General features: G+C 44.9%; 3 protein-coding genes across 9 annotated transcripts in view; all 3 read left to right on the top strand.

Moving 5' to 3' along the window:
- zcchc2 (zinc finger, CCHC domain containing 2) overlaps window positions 1-9,258 on the top strand; it is a 34,390-nt gene extending 25,132 nt beyond the window's left edge. Inside the window, exons 7-14 of one of the 5 annotated variants that reach the window (XM_083672293.1) lie at window positions 1,343-1,414; window positions 2,423-2,483; window positions 3,511-3,634; window positions 4,514-4,590; window positions 4,844-4,941; window positions 5,927-6,043; window positions 6,325-7,972; window positions 8,521-9,258. In XM_083672293.1, the coding sequence (XP_083528419.1) occupies window positions 1,343-1,414; window positions 2,423-2,483; window positions 3,511-3,634; window positions 4,514-4,590; window positions 4,844-4,941; window positions 5,927-6,043; window positions 6,325-7,970 (2,195 nt within the window). In that variant the 3' untranslated portion in view covers window positions 7,971-7,972; window positions 8,521-9,258. The remainder of the gene's footprint in view (window positions 1-1,342; window positions 1,415-2,422; window positions 2,484-3,510; window positions 3,635-4,513; window positions 4,591-4,843; window positions 4,942-5,926; window positions 6,044-6,324; window positions 7,973-8,520) is intronic. The other 4 variants (XM_083672296.1, XM_083672295.1, XM_083672294.1 and 1 more) reach the window with 4 other exon arrangements.
- A 1,533-nt stretch (window positions 9,259-10,791) lies between these two features.
- serpinb1l3 (serpin peptidase inhibitor, clade B (ovalbumin), member 1, like 3) lies at window positions 10,792-16,040 on the top strand. 3 transcript variants are annotated; one of them, XM_083680253.1, is made up of 8 exons: window positions 10,792-10,921; window positions 11,207-11,379; window positions 12,067-12,159; window positions 13,404-13,544; window positions 13,880-13,997; window positions 14,340-14,482; window positions 14,901-15,068; window positions 15,302-16,040. In XM_083680253.1, the coding sequence occupies exons 2-8, from the start codon at window positions 11,212-11,214 to the stop codon at window positions 15,704-15,706; spliced, it is 1,236 nt and encodes a 411-aa protein (XP_083536379.1). In that variant the 5' UTR covers window positions 10,792-10,921; window positions 11,207-11,211; the 3' UTR covers window positions 15,707-16,040. The 3 variants fall into 3 exon arrangements, with proteins under 3 accessions (XP_083536379.1, XP_083536381.1, XP_083536380.1); XM_083680254.1 differs by having other exon boundaries at window positions 10,825-10,921; window positions 11,182-11,379; XM_083680255.1 differs by lacking the exon at window positions 12,067-12,159.
- Window positions 16,041-16,874: 834 nt separating this feature from the next.
- Window positions 16,875-20,949, top strand: pigm (phosphatidylinositol glycan anchor biosynthesis, class M). The gene is made up of 5 exons (XM_083667297.1): window positions 16,875-17,227; window positions 18,453-18,991; window positions 19,255-19,513; window positions 20,230-20,331; window positions 20,495-20,949. The coding sequence occupies exons 1-5, from the start codon at window positions 17,057-17,059 to the stop codon at window positions 20,660-20,662; spliced, it is 1,239 nt and encodes a 412-aa protein (XP_083523423.1). The 5' UTR covers window positions 16,875-17,056; the 3' UTR covers window positions 20,663-20,949.
- Window positions 20,950-25,025: the final 4,076 nt, after the last annotated feature.

Raw genomic sequence — 25,025 nt, forward strand, 5'->3', positions numbered from 1 at the left:
GCCTCAGTCAAAGACTTTGACTCAAAATTATACTGAGAGGAACGTCACTCTGATGCAATTCCACAGTTTGATGTGACAGGCAATGGTGTTTTTACATGAGAAGAAAAACCCTGAATAATCAGTTGGGCTACATTTTCATCCTTTTAAGATATGACATGCTGTATGGGTTGTCAGTTGAGTGTTGAGTGTGTTGAGCATAGGGTTTAGGGTTAGATTCAATATTAGAGATAATTAATGCGGAGCCGAGATGTATTTCGGCTTCTCCAACTGTCAGACTTAGTTTAGATCGAGTTTGAAAATAATTACACAGCCTCCTCCTACCTTATTGCCTGTCTTAATAGACCAACTGTGTGTCTTGGAACACCCTTGAGCTCCCGAATCTTTTACTACACTGTAAAAATGGATTTATAGGCAAATGTTCCAAGATCACAATGACATTTCTTTCTCTCCTAAACCCCGCAGAGAAGAAAGGGGCGAATTTGATCTGTTCTAACAAAACGCCTCAGTGACGCTCAAAGATTTTATTAGAGGGAAAGTATCAGTGGGTCAGTCTGTCTCAAGAGACCTGTCGGTAGAGTGACGGATAGAGAGAGTGAGTGAAGGAGAAAGAGAGGGAAGGAGAACGAGAGGGAAGGAGGGAATGGGGCTGGGAAAGGGAGAGGATGGGAGGGGTGTTGATATGGAACAGTGCCAGTTTGGTCTAATAAAAGGTGTGAATGATGTTGACATGGACAGTTTGGTCTAATAAAAGGTGTGAATGATCGGGGCCTGGCCCGAGGCAGTGGTTGAACTGACACATATAGCATCGGTAGTAGACTAATGCAACAATTGGCCCACATACATAATCTTGATGGCATGTCTGGGCGTGTATTCACTTCTCGTGTATACCTCATTGTCAGTGAGGCTGAGTTCCTGCAGGCAACAATAGGTTTCAGACTTTCTTAGGCCTTCTTTTTCAAAAACCTGTCGATGACCTATTACCTCAGAACAGTCTCTACAGTAACCATCTGGCACTAGACCACACCTGACCACAGTTTACTCACTTCACCTGAGAGACAGGTGCTGGGCTTCCAGTGTCAGAGGCCGTGTGTGTGTGTGTGTGTGTGTGTGTGTGTGTGTGTGTGTGTGTGTGTGTGTGTGTGTGTGTGTGTGCGTGTGCGTGTGCGTGTGCGTGTGCGTGGTGTGTGTCAGTGTCACCGTTGACGGACACACACACACACCCCGGGGCTGAGTGATGAACATGGTCCAGCTGGTAAATGAGAGAGTTGGTCTCAGGGACAGATCAGAGACTGTAATTAACAGCGGTCTTCAACAGCCTTTCTAACTGTCTGTCTGTCTCCAGGTAACCCTGTCCCCCTGGGGAAGCCCTATAAGGAGGACTGCTCAGAGGCATCTAGTCAGGAGGAAGGTGTGTGTGAGTACCCCCCTCACGCTAACCGCCCCCCCACCCCACCCCACCCTGACCCTGTTAACCCCCCCCCCAGACTTTATTTATTCCTCAGTTTTAAATTGGGGATTACAAGAGGTGTATTCTGACGGAAAGCTTAAATGGCTGAGGCTAAATGCTCAGCCTGTAAATTTATGTCTCACAGAGTTTACTAAACTCCAAAGAACTTTTGTCAGCTTGCCCATATGTGAAGTAAGATCTGCTTCCTCTCTGTGACAAGTCCTAGGTGTTGATTTTCCACTGGACTGTCTTTTCCATTGGACTACTGGAGGGGGGGGGGTCATTTCTGGGATTCTTTCTCTGGCCCGACAGGGCACGGAATGGAGGAAATCCTACTGGAGGCTAACAAGTGCTACGTCGCTAACTCTCACAGCCTGTGTTTATTTTGGGAAGACGTTTGGAAAGCCTGAGAGCTCGTGTCCCTTCCCACCCCAGCATTTCAGGGCTATATTTGCCTGTCCGTGCTGTTGGGCCTTGTGCTAATCACAGGCCTAGCTATGCTAATGCTAGCCCCTGTCACCCTGTGGTCGTCTCCCATTCTCCCATACAATAGCCTATGGCCAGAGCACCCATTAAGGCCAGTAGACAGGTATAGAACAGTATAGTACAATGTCCCCCTATGAGATTGTACATAGCCAGGCAGCTAGAGATAGCAGGGGAGACTCTGGTGTAGGAGGCAGCCTCTGGGGCAAGTTCTGTAACCTTCAGACTGTCTAGCTCTCTCAAGGACGGTCAGCGGCAAAGTGGCTGCACTGACCTACTTCTGGAAGCCACTAACAAAACATGTATTGTAGGCTAGCTACTGTAACTTTGGTATTCACATGATGTGCCTGGACTCTCACCGTAGGCTTACCTTAAACCAATTAATATCATATTAGCACTGTCCAGTTTAGAGTATGTCCATGCTTATGTAACAATAAAACTAGAAAAATAGATTGAGGTTGAACTGGATTGTGGTGGTTTTCTTTCTCTCAGATTCTGAGCCGTACGTTCAAGTAAACAGGAAGAAACATGGCAGCAAGAGCCCCAGCCTCGGGTAAGTACAGCACTCTCCTGTCTCACAGAGTCGAGCCACTTAGACATCCGCACTGGCCTGAAAACATCGGATAGGTGAAAGCTAAATGGTCCTTTTAGACCCCATTTGCACCTTGCGTTAAAATGGGTCCCGTAGGGGGCGGGGCGTTCAGTGGCGTAGCACCCTGAGGCGCATACCATATCATCGCAAGGTCCCTGGTTCGATTCCGGCCATCGACATATCCTGCATGTCATCCCTCCTCTCTCTCTCCCATCCTTCCTGTCAATCTCTACTATCTCTATCCCAATAAAGCAGAAATGCCCTTAAACATATATAATAAAAAAAATGTAAAAAAAAGGGTCCCGTAGTTAGATCCAGAAACTGTTCGCATCCTGATTGCATCCGCATGGAAAGTCGGGTGTAAATAGAAATAAGACACATTGCGAAACCTCCGGAAGTGGTACAAGCTTGCATCGCGGAAGAGTGTCAATAGCAATCCGGACACAGAGGTTGTTACGTTCTGTTCAACTTTGTTTCAATGAGACACGTGACCACGAGTTGCGAGAAAGGGAGGTTTTTTGTTTATTTTTTTATATATATTTTTTAGGGCATTTCTGCTTTATTGGGATAGAGATAGTAGAGATTGACAGGAAGGATGGGTGAGAGAGAGGCGGGGTGACATGCAGGACATGTCGATGGCCGGAATCGAACCAGGGACCTTGCGATGATGTGGTATGCGCCTTAGGGTGCTACGCCACTGAGGGCCCAGAGAAAGGGACATTTAAACGAAATCCGATCACAGTGCAGACACGGGGGTCAGATAAATTGCCCGTCCAATTGTTATCAGATCAAACGTGATTCCCGTCACAGGACACATGTTCATGTGAGGTCTGTAAGTGGGGTCTTAGTATTACATTTCACCAATCCAGTTCTTGCAGTGCAGATGAAGGAAAGGAGACATGGAGAAGAAGCCACATTCCACTATTGAGATGCTCCCCACATTTTGAACATGAGGCCTGGGCGCCCCTCTTTTTTCCTCCCCCTGCAGCGTTTCCAATGCCAAAGGTTCCCAATCGGAGAGCAGGAGGGCGGCCCCCAGCTCGGAGCACAACGGCCAGGCAGACTGGAGGAGAAAGAGCTGCACACTGAAGCCCACCCAGGAACCAGAGCAGGTGAGACATGTAATGTTGCTCTCAGACAAGAGCGTATTACTGTTTGTGTGCGTGTGTGTGTGTGTGTGTGTGTGTGTGTGTGTGTGTGTGTCAGTCACATCCTGAGCCATGTGACGGGGCACCCTCCCCTGGCTTAGTGACGTCAGTTAATAAGAGCATGTGTGCAATCTGCAGACAAAGCACATTCTTTCCACAGCAGCTCTCAATGGAACTTGTACAATAGGGGCTCTGTCAATGGGCCTACTGGTCCATTCAGGAATCAATACACGGGCCCCAGGGAGTCAAACATGACCAAGGGGACCAGGTCACAGCAATGTGACTGGCTGTTCAATCACACTGTGGAAAAATATATACTCATGTCACCCCTGTTCACATGCAGACTAGATTTGTCCTCTTCTTTACAGCACCTGAGTAATTGCCTAAAGGTTATACGGCTTGCCACTGAGATTGTGTGTGTGTGTGTGTGTGTGTGTGTGTGTGTGTGTGTGTGTGTTGAAAGTCCACTCTAAGGTCACAGTTTGGTCAAACTGTTGAGCTCAGCAGCAATATGAGTCCTATCAGTACTTTTGTCAAATTTAAATTGTAATAGACATGGTATTGTCATAGTGATTGTTGTATATGCAATGAAATATAGTGGCTTGAACATGTGCACCTTGCCCATAGTATTTAATGCCTTTGTTCACAATAGTTTTTAGTTTTTTTTTCCTATCTGTGATGAGGTGAGGACACCACGAATGCTACTAGGCTAAATACAACTAAACAAGGATAATAGGAAATCAATGGGACTGTCATCAGAGGCATAACTCTACGTACAGCATGTCTGTGACTGTCATCTGTGCACTAGCCTGTGTCATGGCATGTTCTGTTACCTGAACATAGTTGTGTCCCCAGCATCAGGACACTGAGAAGAGGAGCAGCCAACATGTCAGCAAGCTTCAAGGACTGGGACCAGACAGGTAAGCAGCAGCAGCAGCAACACAGGAAGTTGTGATATTAAAGCTACTTATGTCAGTGCTTGTGTCATCACTGGCTTCCCACAGCGGGTACATCCATGGAGTTACATATATAAACCCTTTATATATAAGAAGTGTAGTCTATGTTAGTCTCCAGTGGTTCATCTCAATCATCTCTTCTCTCACCCCTCACTCTCACACCCTCTCTCTCTCCCTCTCTCTCTCCCTCTCTCTCTCTCTCTCTCCCTTTCTCCAGGGAAAAAGGGAAGAAGGGAGAGGGAAGAGCTGCCTACATGACTAATGGGACTATGGTGTTGCCGTCATCTCCACGAGCGAGACAGCCGAAAGGAAAAGGTGGGAAACGACACAAGATTAATCTGCTCTTCCCACTTGGACTGGCAACACACACACACACACACACACACACACACACACACACACACACACCTGTCACGGAGCCTGTCTGCCACACTGTAATGAGAGGGAATGAACGAAACCCCGTCAGATGCTCTCTAAAGAAACACTGTTTACGTTCGGTTTTGCCAAGGAAATTTAACAACAGTTTGTAATGACGTCTTCCGATCACCAGAGGGCAATGTGACACAGGTTTACAGTTCCCAGTGTGCTTCCACTAAAGAGCCCTGCGCACCACTATTACCATGCGGTTGGGGTTAGGGTTAGTACAGGGAGGGTAGTGGGGGTGAAGTGGTCTCTAGGGTTAGTACAGGGAGGGTAGTGGGGGTGAAGTGGTCTCTAGGGTTGGGGTTAGGGTTAGTACAGGGAGGGTAGTGGGGGTGAAGTGGTCTCTAGGGTTGGGGTTAGGGTTAGTACAGGGAGGGTAGTGGGGGTGAAGTGGTCTCTAGGGTTGGGGTTAAGGTTAGTACAGGGAGGGTAGTGGGGGTGAAGTGGTCTCTAGGGTTGGGGTTAGGGTTAGTACAGGGAGGGTAGTGGGGGTGAAGTGGTCTCTAGGGTTAGTACAGGGAGGGTAGTGGGGGTGAAGAGGTCTCTAGGGTTGGGGTTAGGGTTAGTACAGGGAGGGTAGTCGGGGTGAAGAGGTCTCTAGGGTTGGGGTTAGGGTTAGTACAGGGGGGATAGTGGGGGTGAGTGGTCTTAGGAAGGACTGTTAAGATGTAGCCTGAAGAGGGTTTTCAATCTACGGCGGAACTACAGTACTGCATGTTGATGTTCACTGTCAAAGATCTGTACCTTTAAAAGGCTTTATTTCATATTCAATGAAAGCTTTGCTGTATATATTTTTTTTAGAACTTGTATTTTTTGTGTTCTGCTTTAATCTCTAAATTGACCTCTAAGTAACGACTGGGTTGTTGTTATTGTGTAGACGGCGGCTCGGGACAGGACACGTACGGAGACACGTCATCTGAGAGCTACAGCTCTCCTTCCAGCCCACAACACGATGGCCGGGAGAGCCTGGACAGCGAGGACGAGAAGGACAAAGGTGGAAAAAATACACACACACACACACACAAACCCCATACCTCCATAAAACGGATTTGAAAAATGTTATGAGTCAGACTCGATGAATAGATACTGTGACCAAATACAAAACACAGATAGCTAATGTTAATTAGATATGCAGACAACGTTGTAAAGTGAGTCAAAACAAGTTTTATTCCCCACCAGCCCATCTACACTTTTAGATCCTTCGAAAGAGTACAGTATATATTCCCTGTTTTTCTTTTATTGATCTGAATATTCTCCCCTCTGTCCGTTCTCCAGACACAGACAGTCACTCAGATGACTGCAGCAAGGGCCGAGGAGATGACTTCTTCCCCTGCCATGCTGAAGGAGGGGTGGGGGCGGTGGCCACCATGCACCCCCTGTCCCCCATCAAGCCCACAGAGGAGCCCCCTTGTCCCGAGAGTGGCCCTGAGTTCCCACCCCTCTCCTTCATGCACCCCCTACCCTACATGGTCCCTAATGGGGCGCTGCCCACTGAGGTACCGCTACCAGTGCCCCCTCCTCCCCAGGCAGCGGTCGCAGATGGCAAGGGCTTGATGATGCAGGTCCCCTTGGTCTTTCGGGAGTCTGTGCCTGCCCCAGTGGCATTGCCAGGAGATCCAGAGAAGAGGGAGGCTCCTCCTACTGTGCTCCCAGCCTTTGGTGCACCTGCTCTGGTCTTACATTCTCCTGGCAGCCCCGCCCTGCAGCCCCTGGTCCAGCGCTTCAAGACAGCTCCTCCACAGACCAGCTCAGAGAGCGCAACTGGTCCCCCAGCCCACCAGCCTCCAGTAGGAGCCATCAGCGTCATCGCCCCCGGCCAGACCTACGCCTCCTCCCTCCAGTCTGCCTACCCCAACTCTGAGCCTCCCGGCCCCCTGAGCTCTGGGCTGCCCCTCTCTGTAGCCCTGGTGGAGCCATCTCATGCCAACAAGCACCCAGGGCTAGCTCTTCCCTCTGCCCTGCCCAGCACCTACACCATGCCCCCGATCCCCACCACCGTCATGCCAGCTCTCGGGGCAGCAGTAGGAGTAGCTGGAGTGCCACACTCTGCTGGACAAGTGCAGGCAGTGGTAGCTCTGGCAGTACCCACCCACACCCCCGGCCCAGCACCCAGCCCCAGTCCCGCCCTCACCCACAGCACGGCGCAGAGTGACAGCACCTCCTACATCAACAGTACCACCTGTGGAAACGCCAGCAACCCTGTAACCCAGCAGCAGCAGCAACAACAACAACAACAACAACAACAACAACAACAACAGCAGCAGCAGCAACAGCAACTGACGACTCCTCAGCAACCGATGGGATGCGGGAGCTGCGGTTGCCGTGGTAACTGTGGTGGTGGTGGTGGCGGCGGCGGCGGCGGCAACACCGGAGGAGGAGGAGGAGGTGGCCACGCCCCGTTCTTCTACTCCCACCAGATGCCTCAGAGGCAGGTGTTTGGTGTGCAGCCCATCTTCCAGCTGAACAGCTACCTCAGCCAACCCCCGCAGAGCAACGGGGCCTTCTTCGCCTCCGCCCCGGCCCCTTACGCCGGCGGGACCCTGCTACACACACACGCCCACACACACTCAGATCACGTGCTTGGCACCCAGGCCGCTGGGCACTACGGCCTCCAGCAAATGGCATCACCCTTTAACCAGCGCTTCTTCCAGCCCATCTACCCCCCCTCTATAGGCATGGTACCCGGGGCAGGGGCCGGGGGCGCCCTGGGGGGAGCGGGCATCAACAAGAAGAACGGCAACGTCTCCTGCTACAACTGTGGGGTCAGTGGGCACTACGCACAGGACTGCAAACAGCCCTCCATTGACTCGACGCAGCAAGGTAATACCGCCAACGCCAGGGGAGGGAGGGAGCGAGGAGGGGTGGCCACCGCCCTCTTCGGACGGCCCCCTCTGCCCCCCTTGCAGCACTTCCCCAAGTAGAGGTCAGCCCCTCAGGACTGATAACGCTCTCTCTCTCACACACTGTCAGTGCTTAGGCCTACACCGTACACCCACCCACACAGGGCACCCCCTTGGCCAGCTTGGAAAGGCACAACTTTGCAGTAACCCCCCCTCCCCATACCCCCCACCCCCCACCCCCACCCCCCCTACCCAGACCAGACTATTTCGCATTACCTTCAATTCCATTTTCAGGACATATTTAAAGCCAGGAGCTGCTGTTAAGGGCTCTTACTCTCTCATCTCAGGAGACTATGCCCGTGGACATGCTCGCTCTCCCTCTCTCTCTCTTGGCAGGGCAAAATACAGCAGAAGCTAAAAAAATACAGCAGAAGTAAAAAAAGAAAAACACAGCCAAATGATGTGACAAACATGTCACGCAGAGGAAAACGCTAGGTGCAGGTTGGGATTTTGTTAGTTGTCTCAGTGGATCCTTATTTCCCTGTTTTACCTACCTATTCTCTTTTTTTATTCATAATTTGTTAGATTTTGTAGTTGTTTCATTGACATTCTTCCTCTGTGTGTTTTTCAGGCGGCTTTCGGCTGAAGTATGCTGCCTCCCACTCTTCTGAAGCACTAGACAACGCAGATTGAAGACGTCTTCTCGTTCCGCCATGTTTAGTTTTTTTTGTCCCAAGTGGTCCGCCAAGACCTTGACGTTCCAGGATCAGAAGGGGCTTCATTCAACTCTCCTGTCATCGTCAATTTTGATTTCCACCTTTTTTAAAAGTGAGCTTGAGGGTCCGCTGGCTAACCTGAGTACTTGTGCCTGAGATGTCCTCCTCGTCACAGATGAGAGCAAAGCTGTCTCGTTTCCATAGAGACTATTTCTCCTCACCCCCCAGTGGCTTCTGGTATTTTGCACTGAAGACTGGCACAAGACAGCAGCTCATGTTTACTAACTTATTTCTTATATTATTAGAAATAAAAAGGAAATACATATGAACACACCACAACTCTTCAAGAGTATGGGAGCTTCACAGATGATTTTGTTCTCAGATACTACGGGGATCCATAGTGATCTCAATTAAGAGTTTCTTATACTTTTTGTTTTTTTACAATGGTATGTTTATGCCTCCTTATTACTGTTCTTTGGCTAGGATGTTTATGGTTAACTGTACAACAGCTAAGAAAGGCAAACAAAAAAAGTTAAATGTAACATAAAAAGCTGGGATTGTTTTGTTTTTTTTCTCCGTTTTGCTGCAGTGTTTTGAATGTACAACATTTTAATTTCTTAATGTTAAAGAATCTGGCAGTATCAAAAATGTTTTTTTCTTAAGCATTTGCCACTTGATATAATGTGAAACGCATAGTAAGACGTTCTTAATCATCATGTCTGTCATGTCGAAGTTAAATGCTGCTGTGTTTATTTTATTTTATTTTTGGGCAATATGCACTATAGCTACCAGGAATTCTGAAGTCTCTCAAGTGCACTGAAACAGTCCTAAAACAAACTAGAGCCAGATGTTATTGCAGCAGTGACGCTCGAATATACTATACTTCATACTATACTGTATCACACTGCTGTCCCTCCATCCAGTATTCTTATGGAAATGTTGTGCTGCACTACTGCAGTCAGGCCACTAGATGGAGCCATGAAGAACATCAGTGGTTAGGAGGGATATGGGATAGATAGAATACTATTCTCCTCAATGGCAAACAGTTGTTCTTGTTTTTTGCCATTTCTACTGGACTGTTAATGGCCAAGGCAGATAAAGCCTTCCTGGACATAGCATTTGTTTTTCCCCCTTATCTTTTAAACGCAGCAGTTATAACTGACTGTATGATATATGTTTGTGCATTGGTAAATGTACTGAAATCTATGCACATACACACTACAAATTATTTTATGTTGAAAAGGAATATGAGAATGAATAGTATGAATACTAAAAGGTGTGTCTGAGTTTCTTGGGTATCAGGATTGGTAGCCTTCTCAGACACCATATCCCTTGAGAGAATTGTCAGTGATTCAGAGCTTTTTTTTATATATATATATATATATCTGTCTAGGATTGGGGTACTTGTAAATTGCATACAGACATATTACACACGTTTGTTGAGATGACAGGTTTTCAGTTTTCATGAATAGTGACACTTTTAGTATTGTTTTTTTTCTCCCAAAAATTAGTAAAAGCTCTCCCCAACTGGTAAAGTACTCTAAATACGCTCTGCTTCACACTGATGAGAGCCGATCTGTCTTGTTTTTACTTAAAACGTAAAAGAGTTGAACTCGGAATTTAATTCAAGACAGTGCGAACAACATAGGGAATGAAAATGTGTGTGGACCACTTTATTGAATGGGGTGGATGGAGAGGAACCATGTGAGCTAGGAGGACAGTTGTACATATGAACCTGCCAGTTGTTCCTGTTGAACTTTTATGGTTAAAATGCTGTACTGTATATGAGGGGGTACACTGTTGCCTTCAGTTGTATGTTTACTGTATTATTTGATATCTAAATGTTATGTACTGGAAAGGTCAAATATATTTCTAGAAACGAATTTGGATTTCATGCAAATTGTTGATCTGTTTTCCTTGAATTAACAGCAATAAATACAAAATACCACAAAATTGTTGGTTGTCTCATTTGTGTACGAACTGTGTACTGCCTTACGAGTTTTTTCATTTCATGATCTGCAATGATATAAACAAATATAAATTATAGAAAAGAAAAGAAACGTATATTGACAGTACCAAAGATTTGACTACATATTCCCTCCAGCCTGGTGGTACCATTGGCTGCTATGCTGGTGTTCTGTTTGACTTGCCGTAGTGCGTGATGAGAATGCGGAAGCTGGCGTTGACAGGTTGGGCGTGTCTGTCATGTATATATTTCAGAGATGGTTTGCTGAACTGAGTTGTCTGTAACTATTCGTTGAAGTACCTGCTTAAGAACTAAAGTTACCTAACGAAGAGAAAGATAACCATTCATTGGTGAGTAGATATTCGATATAAAACTTGCTTAACGGGAGTTGTACAATATGTTATGTTCAGAGTTACAGGTAGAATACAGATTGTTTTCAGAATCTAGTTTATACATCAATATTGGACACCTGTCGGATCAGCAGCAGCAGGCCAACATAGCTCTCGCGATAATTGCATCCTTTTGTAACAATCAGCAGACGTCTACTTTTTCACTGCAAATTGTGTCTGTGTGCGGTATTCCAATTTAACGTCCCGACGTTTCCTCAAAGCTCTTCCTAACTATCTCACCATCAGTCACAATGACATCGCTGACGGAGGCAAACACCAGCTTTTCTCTGGACCTGTTCAAGAAGATCAGCGAGAGCAACAGTACAGGCAACGTCTTCTACTCTCCTCTCAGCATCTCCTCTGCCCTGGCCATGGTGTCCCTGGGAGCCATGGGCAACACAGCCACACAGATGTCAGAGGTGAGTTTGGACCAGTCAAGTATGATGGCCACTTCTGTAAAGCCTTTATACCACCAGCCAACCATGTCGTTTATAATGTAGAATATGTAGTGAGTAGACTACTAGCAACATGGTTTTGGAAAGAATAGCCCATACAAGTGTGCAAAAACAGACAAAGTTAATGTGATGGACAAGGGTCACTTGTTTTTTCATGTTGTATCCCAAATCACGTCTGTTTATCTCAGCACTCATCTTCTACTTTACAGTGAAGTTAATCAAACCTGTGTCCTCACTAGAGATGTTTCTGAGAGTGGGTGTGACTGACAGTATGTCCATGGGTGAGTTAAGGTTAGGGTGTGACCATCATGACTCACTGGAAAAGCAACATGTTCTGGCTCACGTGAAGTGTTGTTTTAGAACAGTTCTGCTCTGGCCGTCACTATGGCTACAATCAGAGGTGGAGGGTAATAAACGGCCACAGTCAGCGTTTTTCCCATAGGCAGGGCATTCATCACTACCTGTGGTGACGAGCTGCAGTGTGAAGTTAAGGCCATAAAAAAGGAGTTGTTGGGCAGTGTAGCCTGAATTACACACACACACACACACATACACATACATACACACACCCACCCCTCTCGACCTGTAACATCAATTTCTTAACAAACAAAATTAATTAACCTTGTCCTCCTCTAACAATTGTATCACTAGGTCCTTGGCTTTACTAAAGCAGAACCTAAACAGGCTAACCCAGGAATGTTCCAGCAAGTACAAAAGCCCCAGCTTCCACTGGCGCTGATGAAGGTGGTTATATAAATACATAGTAAGGAATGACTAACCCAAGGGGTTAAAGGGTTTTTCCTGCAAAGATAACGTTGGTGAAGGTAACCGCTTGGTTCAGGGCCAGGTCTTGTCGTGAGGTGTTGTCTCTCTTGTATACAATGTCTGTACAGTATGTGTATGATGGGATTCTGCTCCGACTGTAACCCTAACCCTAACCCTAAAGGTTACTACAGTAATAGTAGTCACTATTGGGGCTTTGTGGTTAGAGTGTATTTCCCTGAGATCAGAGTTGGGAGTACAATTCCTGTCAGAGTCATACCAAAGACTACCAAAGAAGATAGCTGCCTCACGCTACAGAAACAGGGGATGGGCTCCTGCTTGTGTGGGGATGGGCCATTCTTGCTTGTGTGTTCTGGTGCACAATGCTTGCTTACTCACTTAGTGGGACTTTGGGGAATGTTTTACTTCTATATATGGTTTCTTCCCAGTCTTTAACTTTCTGTTTTTCATTTGTGTTTTCCATTACTCTTGATAAGCAGCTGTATGAAAAGAGGAAGTGTGGAAAAAAAAATATTTAAAAACCGGAAAGTGTGGTTGTGAATACCAAGAATTCCTTTGACAGGGACATGAACTTAATCATCTCCAATCACAAAATGTTAAAACAACACAAGTTATAGTGTTTGAATGCATTTTTTATAATGCAGACACACTTTCCTGGCTGACACATCCCATTCTTACAGTGGCTTCGGAAAGTATTAAATGTATTTGATCAATGACAACATGATCAACACAGTGTGTAATTGATTCCTATACAAATCAGGGATCTATTATCCTTGCATTAAGATGGACTTAATTCAACTTATTGAGTGACTTGTTGACGGCATTTTTTGCATTTGAGCTCATTTTAAGAGTTCCACAGCAAAGGGTCTGAATATGTATGTAAATGAGGTATTTCTGTATTTCAATTGTAATACATTTGCAGAAATTTCTAAAAATGTGTTTTCGCTTAGGCATTATGGGATATTGTGTGTGGGTTGATTTTAAAAATAAATAAATAATAAATGTAATACATTTTAATTTGAGTCTATAACACAACAAAATGTGGAAAAAGTGAAGGGGTCTGTATACTTTCTGAAGCCACTGTATATGGTCTATCTATGATGATCATGAGGTATAATAAGCCATGGGTTTCACATGTCATGGATGCTAAAGGAGGTCTCCAAAGCAATGTCATATTTCTGTGAATATTATCTGTCTGTCCACAGTCTCTTCACTTTCACAAGGCCCAGGATGATGTCCATGTTGCCTTCAGTAAACTCATGAGTGAATTGAACAAAGAGGGAGCTCCATACGCCCTCAGTCTGGCCAATCGCCTGTACGGAGAGCAATCCTACGAGTTTGTTGAGGTAAAACCCTTTTGTGTACACAGTGGGAGGAGGAGTGAATGGGAGCCACAGATTGGATATTTTGTTTGTTTGTCAATCCGAAATGTATTTTATGTATGACCCACAGTGGCAAGGAATAAAAGGTCATTGTGCATTTTATTACTCAATGAAACATAATGATGAAGAGAGGGCAGCAATAACATACTTGTTGGTGTCTATGACCACATTACATCCATTGTGGTCATTACTTATAGGTGTTCATTTATTCAGGCACTTTGGGCTTTAATAAAGCTACAGCATGACTTTGACTGCGGTCCTGTGTGAACTTTGTCTCTGTGGTGAATGTGGTACTGTAGGCTTTCCTGGGTGACACTAAGAAGCACTACAAGGCAGAGCTGGAGTCTGTGGACTTCATGTCCAACGCAGAGACTGCCAGGGTAAACATCAACAGCTGGGTGGAGAAACAGACACAAGGTGGGGTGACAAAACGCTGAACAAGGTGGGGTGAAAAAACGCTGATGTTTTCCCCATGTCCATAATAGTCAGAGTAACCGTAATCGCATGAATCATAAATATTGATTCTTCTCAAAGTGCTCTCACCGCCCGAATGTATTCATTACTTCATTCACTGAAATCTTTGATGTGGCTCAATTCTCTTAAGTGGCAAAATAAGGGACACAATGTTGTTTTTGTGTGTAGAAAACGAATTGCTGGCATGAATTGTGTTCAGAACGCATACTTGAGCTCGATGTGATATGCTGTTGATCCTTGATGCAATATGTTACCATCATCTCTCATAGTCATGTTTCATTGCAGAGAAAATCCAGAACCTGTTGGCAGAGGGAGTTGTCGACTCCATGACCAGACTTGTGTTAGTGAATGCCATCTACTTCAAGGGAAACTGGGAAACGAAGTTCAAGGAGACGAGCACAAGGGATGCTCGGTTCAAACTCAACAAGGTACAGTACTGTGTTGCAAAGAGCTTGCCAGTCCAAACAGGATATGCCAAAGCGGAATGTATTTCTCGGCAATGATTGCACAATGTTACTATCACTGGTAATCACTCATCCCAAGTTCTCAGGGCAGAGCTCATAAAAAGAGCTTGACTCTGGTCTTCTTGTGCAACTGTAGTCGGTGATTAAACACTAATGTAATGTGACCTTTGCTTGAGTAATGTGAGGTGCTTGCTTTACCTCTATTTGGCATTGATGAGTAACTTTCACATCACAATGGTGAAATAATACAGTGAATGCATGATTCTAAAGATTATGTATGTCCCCAATTTCCGTCCTCTCCCCTCAGGTTGTAGCTACCAAAGCTACTTGCATAAGCAAATGAAAATAAATTCTCATTTATGTGTGACATATCCTATTCCAGAATGAGAGTAAGCCAGTGAAGATGATGCACCAAAAGGCCAAGTTCCCCCTGACCTTCATCCCTGAGGCCAACTGCCAGATCCTTGAGCTGCCCTATGTAGGGAAAGAGCTGAGCATGCTCATCATGCTGCCTAATGAGATGGAGGGTGACTCCACAGGATTGGAGAAGGTAGGACCAGAAAGTGGGACATGTAGTGGTTAGGAGTTGATTGGGGATTTAGGGGCAGTGTTCTTTACTCTTGTTCGTGGTGAGAGTGTTGAATATTTCCTTATAGAACACTCTTGTGGTATGTAACTATGATAATCATAGTTATGTTAAAAACCATGTGCTGCATTGTCTGATGCCCAACTCTCTAACATGAGTCATGACTTTTTGTCCCATCAATCCCCCCCACAATCCAGCTGGAGAAGGAGCTGACATACCAGAACTTTGTGGAGTGGACACGGCCCGACATGATGGACACTGTCGAGGTTCAGGTGGGCCTGCCTAGGTTTAAGATGGAGGAGATGTACGACCTGAAGGACATCCTGGCCAGCATGGGCATGGTGGATGCCTTCGACGACTCCAGGAGCGACTTCTCAGGCATGTCCCCCAACAATGACCTGGTGCTGTCTAAGGTCATCCACAAGGCCTTTGTAGAGGTCAACGAGGAAGGAACTGAGGCCGCCGCTGCCACCGCCGCCATCATGATGATGCGCTGTGCACGAATCACCCCTACCTTTATCGCTGACCACCCCTTCCTGTTCTTCATCCGCCACAACCCCACCCAGACCACCCTCTTCTACGGTCGCTACTGCTCCCCCTAAGCCCCTACCTAGGGTATGGGAGCAGATCCACTTGGAGGGCTCCATGGGGGTTTTCAGAAAATATGATATAGCAACTACAACAATATACCATCTCTATGCTAAATGGTATGCTTCTGCGTGTATTACCAAAGAACTGAGGGAGTGAGGGAGGTCTGTGGTGAAAGTATGTAGTCGAATGGATTTCCACACTTAACAGTGTATGATGCATTTTGCCTTATAATGATATAGACAGTTTTTCAAATGTCATTACCTGCTTTAACATGACTGAAGTGCAATTATCTGCTAACTTACCAATTGACTTTCTGCATGATAATAAACTTGCAGGGTTATTCAAGCAAGAATTGCATATGTCTTTTGTTGTTACACAGATGGTTTCTAAGCAACTGAACTAAAGTGTCTTTGTGTGTTGTTTCGTATTGATGCCCTGGCCTAACCTGTATGAATGTTTCCACAAAAGCTTAAGGCATTGAATAGTAGATCAGTGAGATTGTGATAATTAAGCTGGTAGTATAGCCGATGCTGAATCACATCCCACTTGCACACATTGTGTAGTGCGGTCCCAATTACTTACAATGATGTACTCTTAAGAGCTCTTAAAATACACTGATGAATGAATTTATTGGGCAATTCCAACATGCTGATTACAGTGGATCCTTGACTGGCTTACAAAAAGTTATATTTCAGGTAGGCCTAATTGACATTTCAATGACGTAAGGATAGCCAGACACTGTAACCAACACAGTTTTAAGATGAGCCTGGTAGTGAAGTGAAATAGGAATCGGATCAGAGTGCTGCACCTCAAAATACAAAACTCCCTGCTGCCACCCAGCGTATTGATAAGAAACTCCCCTGTCCTAGCGTAAATGCTAATTGGGATGCTTACACCGCATTCACATTGAGATTTCACATTGTGAAAACGGTTAGAGTTAGATCAGGGTTCTGAATACATTTAAAGTAAGGTTATGCGGAGGGTAAGGGTTAACATTATGGTTAGTGTTTAGGACAGGGCCGTCCCAAGGGTCCCATTTAGCAACTACCCTAAGAGCGGAAGTCTGTGTTTTTACTGGATACTGATTGGTCGCTTGGATTACGTTTAGCGCCTTACCGAATGAAAACACTTCCTGGTTTAGACATGGTCAGTTGCTACCACCTTTGAATTGGGAAATTGTTAACAGAGTAGACCTTTATTGATTTTACAGAAGATTGAGGTCTGTGTGTATCTAGCCAACTAGTTGGTGGTTGTGAGCACAGCTAAATGAATAATATGCTGACATGATCATGCGAAGTTGACAGTGTCAGTAGCAGCATCGCATCAATCTGGAATAAGTTGGGAAAGCTGTGGTCTGTGTAATGGAAGGGATGCTATCTCAGCTGATGAAGAAACATGTACTTTTCACTGTTTCGTTTTTCGTAAGACTTGTTCTGGTCGGGTTTGGAGTCTATCAGGACAGAACTATGGTGGTCAAATACACAGATATTGACTACCATGTGTTTACAGATGCTTCAAGGTTCATCACGCAGGTAAAATAAGTAATGATGATCGAAGATGCCGTATGTAAGATTTTCTGCTGCTCGTTGTTATTGGTGATTGCAATGATATCCATTGGTTTTTGAATAATTTGTCCTGTGACTGTCTTATAACGACAGCTCCAAACCTGACAAATTTGTATGGAAAAATCACAGAAGGGATTTTTACGTCACCAAACTGTTAGATTTATCACATGTATCAAACATTCTTAAACTGGCCAGCCTTGTCTCCTCTCTGCTGCTGTTTCTGTACACGACTGTATTCTCATGTCATCAGCGGTGCATGTACATTGTAAACTACAGTGCCCTCTATAAGAATTGGAAAGAGGAAGCATTTTGTCTTCTTTCAGCTCTATTCAATGTATTTTTTTTTCAGATTGGTTTCACCATTTAGAAATGACAACCCTTCTTATACACCGTCTCCCAATTTCAGGGCACCAAAAGTATTGGAAAATTGGCTTGACAGGTGTTTCAGGGCACCAAAAGTTTTGGAAAATTGGCTTGACAGGTGTTTCTGGTTAGTCAGGTGTGTTCCGTCACATCATTCGTGCAGGCATTAGAGAGCTGTCACTGTCTAATATTTTAGGCTTTGCATTTGCCTTGCTAGTGGTGTCTGTCAACATGAGGACCAATGAGACGTCAAGAAAGCCATTATGAGGCACAATGCCCCAAACATACTGTCATAGCATCTAGGGTTTTTCAGCGCCAAAAAGCGGAAAGTTCTTGACTTGCCAAGTCAATCTTTAGAGTTAAATCCAATTGAACATGCATTTAATTTCCTGATGATAAGATTTTAGGCAAAAAGACCTCAAGACAAACAACAGCTGAAGATGGCTGCAGTACAGGCCTGGCAGAGCATCACCAGAGAATATACCCAGCATCTGGTGGGATCAATGGGTCCCAGACTTCAGACAGTTGTTGCAGGCAAAGGATTGTCGACCAAATACTAAACATGAGTACTTTATTTGGACATTATATGATTTTTATCATATAATACTAATACTTTTGGAGCCCTGAAATAGGGGGAGTATGTTTAAACAATGTTGTACTTTCAGAAAAAAACAATTTAATTAAAGCTGAGAATCTCTACTTTGACCCCATAGTAATTGTTTGATTTCAAATCCAAACTGTTGGAGTATAGAGCTAAAAGAAGACAAATTGCTTCCTCTTTATAATACTTATGGAGGGCACTGTATATCTACCATCATCCCTTTTGTAGGGCGAATCTCCATACAACAGATCCACCTACCGCTACACCCCTCTGCTCGCGTGGATTCTGACCCCCAACATCTACCTCAGCCCCGTGTTTGGAAAGCTGCTATTTGTGACATGTGATGTGATCTCGGGCCTCCTCATCTACCGTATTCTCCGCCTGCGGGGGTTGAGCTGCGAGGCAGCCTGTCAGGTCTGTTCCCTCTGGCTCCTCAATCCGCTGCCTGCTGGAGTGTCCAGCCGGGGAAATGCAGAGTCTGTTCTCGCCGCCCTGGTGCTGGGCACACTGCTCTGTATAGAACAGCGTCGGCTCCTTGCGGCTGCACTCCTGTACGGCCTGGCTGTCCATATGAAGATCTACCCTGTGACATACGCACTTTCTATAGCTCTGGCCCTGCAGACCCGGGAGAAGGGAGGCAGCGGTTCAGCTCCCTTGTGGAGGAAAGTGCTTCGGTTCCTGAGACGGTTCTTCAATGTAGAGCTGTTCCTGTTTGCCAGTGTGGCTGGAGGCGTGTTCTGTGGACTGACTCTCCTGTTCTATAACATGTGAGTTGCCGTTGACAGCCACTTCCTGGTGATGAACGGGCTTGACTTAGACCAGAAGATGTGTGTTTGCTTCTAGAGCTAATGCCAAGGCTTTAGCTCAGTGGGCTAATGCAGTCCGGAGTCTTATAGATGGCCTACGTTTCTAATATATTGAAGTAATTGGCAGCTAGTGGTACTTCCACAGATTTGTTGGCTGTTGTTTATATCACATCCTGTTATATGACCTATCTGTGCCCTACTTACTGCATTGTCTGTATCTGTAGGTATGGCTGGGACTTCCTACACGAGACCTACCTGTACCACCTGACCAGGAGGGACATCCGTCACAACTTCTCCCCCTACTTCTACATGTTGTACCTGACTGCAGACAGCCCCTGGAGCCCTGCACTGGGCCTGGCTGCCTTCTTGCCCCAGGCTTTGCTCCTGCTGCTGGTCTCCCTGGCATTCTACACTGACCTGGCCCTCTGCTGCTTCCTACACACTGCTATCTTTGTCTCCTTCAATAAAGTCTGCACCTCCCAGGTAAAATAGTTTGCCCATGACCCACGGCTTTATGAGGATGATAAAGTAAAAGCTCTCATACATACATACATACATACATACATACATACATACATAGATACATATATACACACACACACACACACATACTTGCATGCATACAGACACATACTTACATACTTGCACACATACATACATACATACACACACACACACACATACTTGTATGCATACAGACACATACTTACTTACATACATACAGACACATACTTGCATACATACATACACATACTTACATACATACATACATACATACAGACACATACTTACTTACATACATACATACATACATACAGACACATACTTACATACATACATACATACATACAGACACATACTTGCATACATACACACACACACACACACATACTTGTATGCATACAGACACATACTTACTTACATACATACATACATACAGACACATACTTGCATACATACATACACATACTTACATACATACATACATACATACATACACATACATACATACATACATAAAATGCATGATACAAAATAGGTGACTATAAATACAAATTAAATAATAGAAAAGGCCTGTAAAAGGCCTGTAAAAGCCCTGTAAAAGCCCTGTAAAAGGCCTGTAAAAGCCCTGTGCCGTATGAAGTGGAGTCATGTTATGTCACATTGATTGTGTGCCTCTTTTGTTTTGTTTTGAGTAGTACTTCCTGTGGTATCTCTGCCTGCTACCTCTTGTCATCCCTCGTCTGACCCTAACACCAAAACAAGGAGTGGGATTACTTGCCATGTGGTTTGTTGGACAGGTATGGCCACAGATACCCCCACATCAGATACCCCCACATCAGATTCAGCAACATCAGAATTATTTCTGATTTATTGGTCACATAGAATGACTTACCATTACTTATTAAACTGTGTAACAAATGCTTATCCATTGTGTGCTTTTTATGTTATATTTGATAACAGGGTGTATGGTTGGCACCTGCATACTACCTGGAGTTTGAGGGCTACAACACGTTTCTGCTGATCTGGCTGGCTGGACTGCTGTTCCTGGTTATCAACTGTTTCATCATGGTGCAGATTGTATCCCATTACAAACCAACAAACATGAAACAGAGACTGAAGTCTGAATGATGCGCTGACAGAAGTTTGAACACTTTTCTACTTTCCTTTAGACATAATGGCTACTAAGACTTTAAGATATTTAGGGGTTTTGTACAGTTTTTTGTACTGGAAGAACTACACTGGATGCAAATGTACATATGGGACTAAAACTATTTGTGACTACTGTCTGAAGAAGTATGTTGTTGCAGTTAAATGTTTAAATATGATCAATTGTAATATATCTTAGTCCGTCTGTGTCTGTGGTCTATATGAAAACCTCCAAATGAGAGGATTTATGATTTATTTTTGTAGATCCCTTGAATATAATAAATAAAAAATATATATATATTTGAATAGACTCTTTCTACAATGTACTTTACCCAGTGGTTAGTAAATACATGTTATTGCCGGGTGCACTATTATTAACTCTCATCCATTTGTGTGGCGTCTACTTTATCCGACATGGATTGGTGTACGGCAACTGGCTGCTCTTGGAGAGACTGTTGTTTTTGGATCGGCCAGAAGGTGGCAGCATTCACCAGATAACTCAGCAGAGAAAGGCTCTGTCCTCAAATGCCCCACTGTGTAATCAGGCCATTAGACCATGGCAAACAGTAACATATACTGTATTTTACCTGTAGTCTCTTATGGGGATCATTACTTTCTAATCACACTCTATTTGTGGTTTTTAAATGACTGAGGGTGCAAAAGGTGTGTAATTTCCACATACAAAATATCCTCCCGATCCCAACTTTGAAAAGGGCTTGTGTGTGTATGTCTGTTCAGTTCCATTGTCTGTGTCTGTGTGTGACAGTCTGCTGTGGCCTGCATGCCCATACAAGGGTGTATGTGTGTGCTCAGTCCCATGGTAGCAGACCATTGGTGTGAGTGACCCCTGGCAGTGCTGATGATTGGTGTGTGTGTGTGTGTGTGTAACAGTCAGCTGTGGCCTGCGTGCCCAGGTTATGAGTCACTACTGCTCTCATTCTCCTATTAACTGCCCTACATCCACCACAGCAGTGACTCCCACCAAACCTGACACACCCATATACACTACACCCATCACAAGTCATTCAGCATGCCTTGCCTAGTTGAAGCACCGTCTCAACAGGGAGACAATCCACTCCAGTTCCTATAATCACCCGCGTTCACCAGGTAATGAAGCCTCTCTTTCACCTTTGACCCGTTTCGGAGGAGACGGGAGGCTGTGGTTGCGTGACTATACTGTCCATCTTCTGGGGTGTGGTTTGGGGTCTGACATCTTCCCCAAGGTTCCTGTTCGTCAAGATCAGCATCAAAAACAGGAGGGGTGGGGCGGGGTGGGGGGTGTGTGTGACCAATTAGAGCAAATGGTGTAGGAGCAATGACAAGTGGGTATGAACTGTCACGCAACCCCGCTTGGAAAGGATTATGGTCTCTCTGTTGATAAACCCTGCCCCCTCTTCTATACAGCTGTCAGCGCGCATCAAAGATTCCCCTTTACACCATTGTTGCCCAAGCCCCCCCCCCCCTCTCTCTGTCTCAATCAATCTCTCTCTCTCTCTCTCTCTCTCTCTCTCTCTCCCTCTCTCTCCCTGTCTCTCTAGTATCGAACTGCGCAGCCTCTCTTTGCTCTAAGGTCGTCATTTAAACTAGCTTTTCTTCTACAGTGCTCACATGTATAGTCATATTTTCCACAATGAGAGAGAGTGTGTGTGACTGTGGTCTGTTATACTGTTGAATGCAAAGTGGCTCAGATGCTGCAGGCGCGGGGAGCCATGTAGCCATGAAGAGTACTCTATGTTCAACAATTAGGCATGCTAATTCATGTAATTTCCACCCCCAACTCCTGAGATTTATTGAGATTGTTGACTTCTCACCACACTGTTGTTCAGACTTTTAAGTGTTTTATTTTTTCTCAGTTTAGATATCACTGTTTTTGCTCGGTAGCTAATGCTAACCCCCCCCCATCCTGCACCCCTGCTGACCTACAGGGTTATGCCGACTTCCTCCTGGAGGCAGCCTTAGTCCCTGTGTGTGGATATGATCCTGGGGGAATTTACCTAAGAAGGTCAAGGGACTCAGTGTGAAGGTTTGCCTGTAGCAGCACAGACCTCCACCTGGAGCAGTGCTGAGAAAGAGAGGCCCATGCCTTTGGCATGGCACTAAGGCTGGGACTGAGAGGGTGATCACTGAGGCTCACCCCCTGCATTGGAACATCCACTCCCATGGTTAGCTATTGTATGAAAACAAACTCTCAGTAAGCTGTCTCGATAAGAGTTAAAAAGCCAGGTGGTGGGTAAATAGCTGCTTATGTAAACAGTGCAGATATATAGTACAGATACTCTCTCCAATGATAATAAATTAATGTAATTTAATGCAGAAATAGTGTTTTTACACTCTTATACAAGGTCAGGGGTCACTCCCAGCCTACACTTCTACGACTTTACCAGCAACAGCAGATCCTGAGATTAGGATGATTAGGATTAACACACGCTCCTAACACACGCTCATCCTCCGATTCCCCTCTGACCTGCAATGTCTTCTTCTAGGAAACAGAAGGTTGTAATCACTGACTTCTGTGACTTCTGAGGATTTGTTTTCCTCCTAAACCAATAATAACCATGACAGTCCTCTAGTTGGTGCTGTCATAATCGGGTTTTAGTGTCTCTTCACTGATCATCTTCACCCTGTGTTTCTTGTCACTCCTGTAGTGACAAGTAAAATACATACATAGCACCACTCCCTTGGCCATAACCAAGGTCACATACAGTAAGGTTGTATACAGGTGATCAGTATAGACCCAGTGTCACATAAGGGTAACTATCGTCCTAATCTTGTTAGCCCTACCCAACTGAGCTAGTATACTGTTTCTGGATAGTTTTTTTGCGTTAACCTGTTCGAGCTTCTAGACCACGACAACTGACAACAGACCGTGTCTGGCTGTACACTTGACACCAGCAACATTCAGCATCATACTGTAGGTGGCCCTGTTACACAGGACTCGCTGGCAATGCGTTAGCTACACTGCTAGTCTGTTCACTATAGTGATGGGGATTGCTATTTGCTAGTAAATGTCTAATTATGACCCATTTGGAACACTGATTACTGTGACTATTGTATTGACTTTCCTATAATGCTCAAAGGCACCACCCCTTTTCTTGAAGATGTGGTTTTGTCTGCTGGGTGCTGAAGGGGATGAGAAAAGCTATTTGTTAGATTTCTAGCATGTTCTGTTTTTAGGCTTATAGTAGCTAGCCCTGAACTACAGATCATGTTCAATGAGGATATTTATTGAAAATGTTTCCTGGTTCAGGAATGAATGTCCAGGACACCACCCCTTAAAGGTTAGCCAAGGCTCTGGGCTCCTTCCAAACCCTCAGAACCATCTTCCACTTGTCTGGCTATACATCATATCATTCATGTGTGATTGTCTGACGGAATATATTGAATTAAGAAGGTGTTCCTCTGTTTGGAACCCGTTCCCAGACTGCTGTAAGCGATCGGTTTCCTGTTACCCTGGTCGTGCGAAAGAACTGTCAAGTAGAAACCACATTATTCATACCGCGGGCAGAGCTTCTGCAGATCTGTTTTTCTTCTCATCCAAGACAATCAGTGGGATAAGAACAGTGGGATAAGAACAGTGGGATAAGAACAGTGGGATAATGTTTGAAATATGAACATGCTAAAGAGGGTTATTAATAATGGAAATAATAGTGTGGTAATAATGATGGTAATGAACTGTTGCCATGGTTTTGAAATGTGCATTTCTATTAAAGAGAGGTAATCTGTGTAATTATTAAGTTGGTAATACATCACAGGGACTTTGCCGGCTGTGAAGTTTGATTTAATTTGTGTTTGTGTGGCTCTATTAGTCAACCTTATGCCATTTGCCATTAGGGGGAAAAAATTGACTTTAACTTGTGTTACTTAAAGGCACAATATGTCGTTTTTTTCTCCTTGAAAATGTCATGAAATAACCATGCTGAATCATTACTTATGATGCATTGGCAGTCTGTGACAGTATGTGCGCCTGCCAAGACCCTGCCCTGATTTTGCTTTTCCAAAATGTTCAGGACGTTTCTGGGTGTCTAACACTTGCTGTGGGTCATGTAACCTGTGACTTGTGTGTGTGTGGCTCGTTGGCTACCTACGTACTGCCTGGGAGCTGCAGGCATTTCTCAGTGCTGGAGGCCCACCCAAGCAACGGAAGCCGTAGTGTGCAAATAAGTTCAGCTGGTTGTCTCATTTCCGTTATCATGTTTCCACGGACATTTCCAAACTAAATAACAAAATTTCAACCACACAGGTCCTTTACTAGTTTCAAGGTCATGTAACTCTGACATTCGCTGGATAAAAACATGACAATGATTGACAGATTCACTGTTTCAGTTAGAAGTAGTTTGTGTTAGCA

The sequence above is a fragment of the Argentina silus genome (assembly GCF_951799395.1).
Source record: "Argentina silus genome assembly, chromosome: 1".
In the NCBI taxonomy this organism is placed as follows: domain Eukaryota; kingdom Metazoa; phylum Chordata; class Actinopteri; order Argentiniformes; family Argentinidae; genus Argentina; species Argentina silus.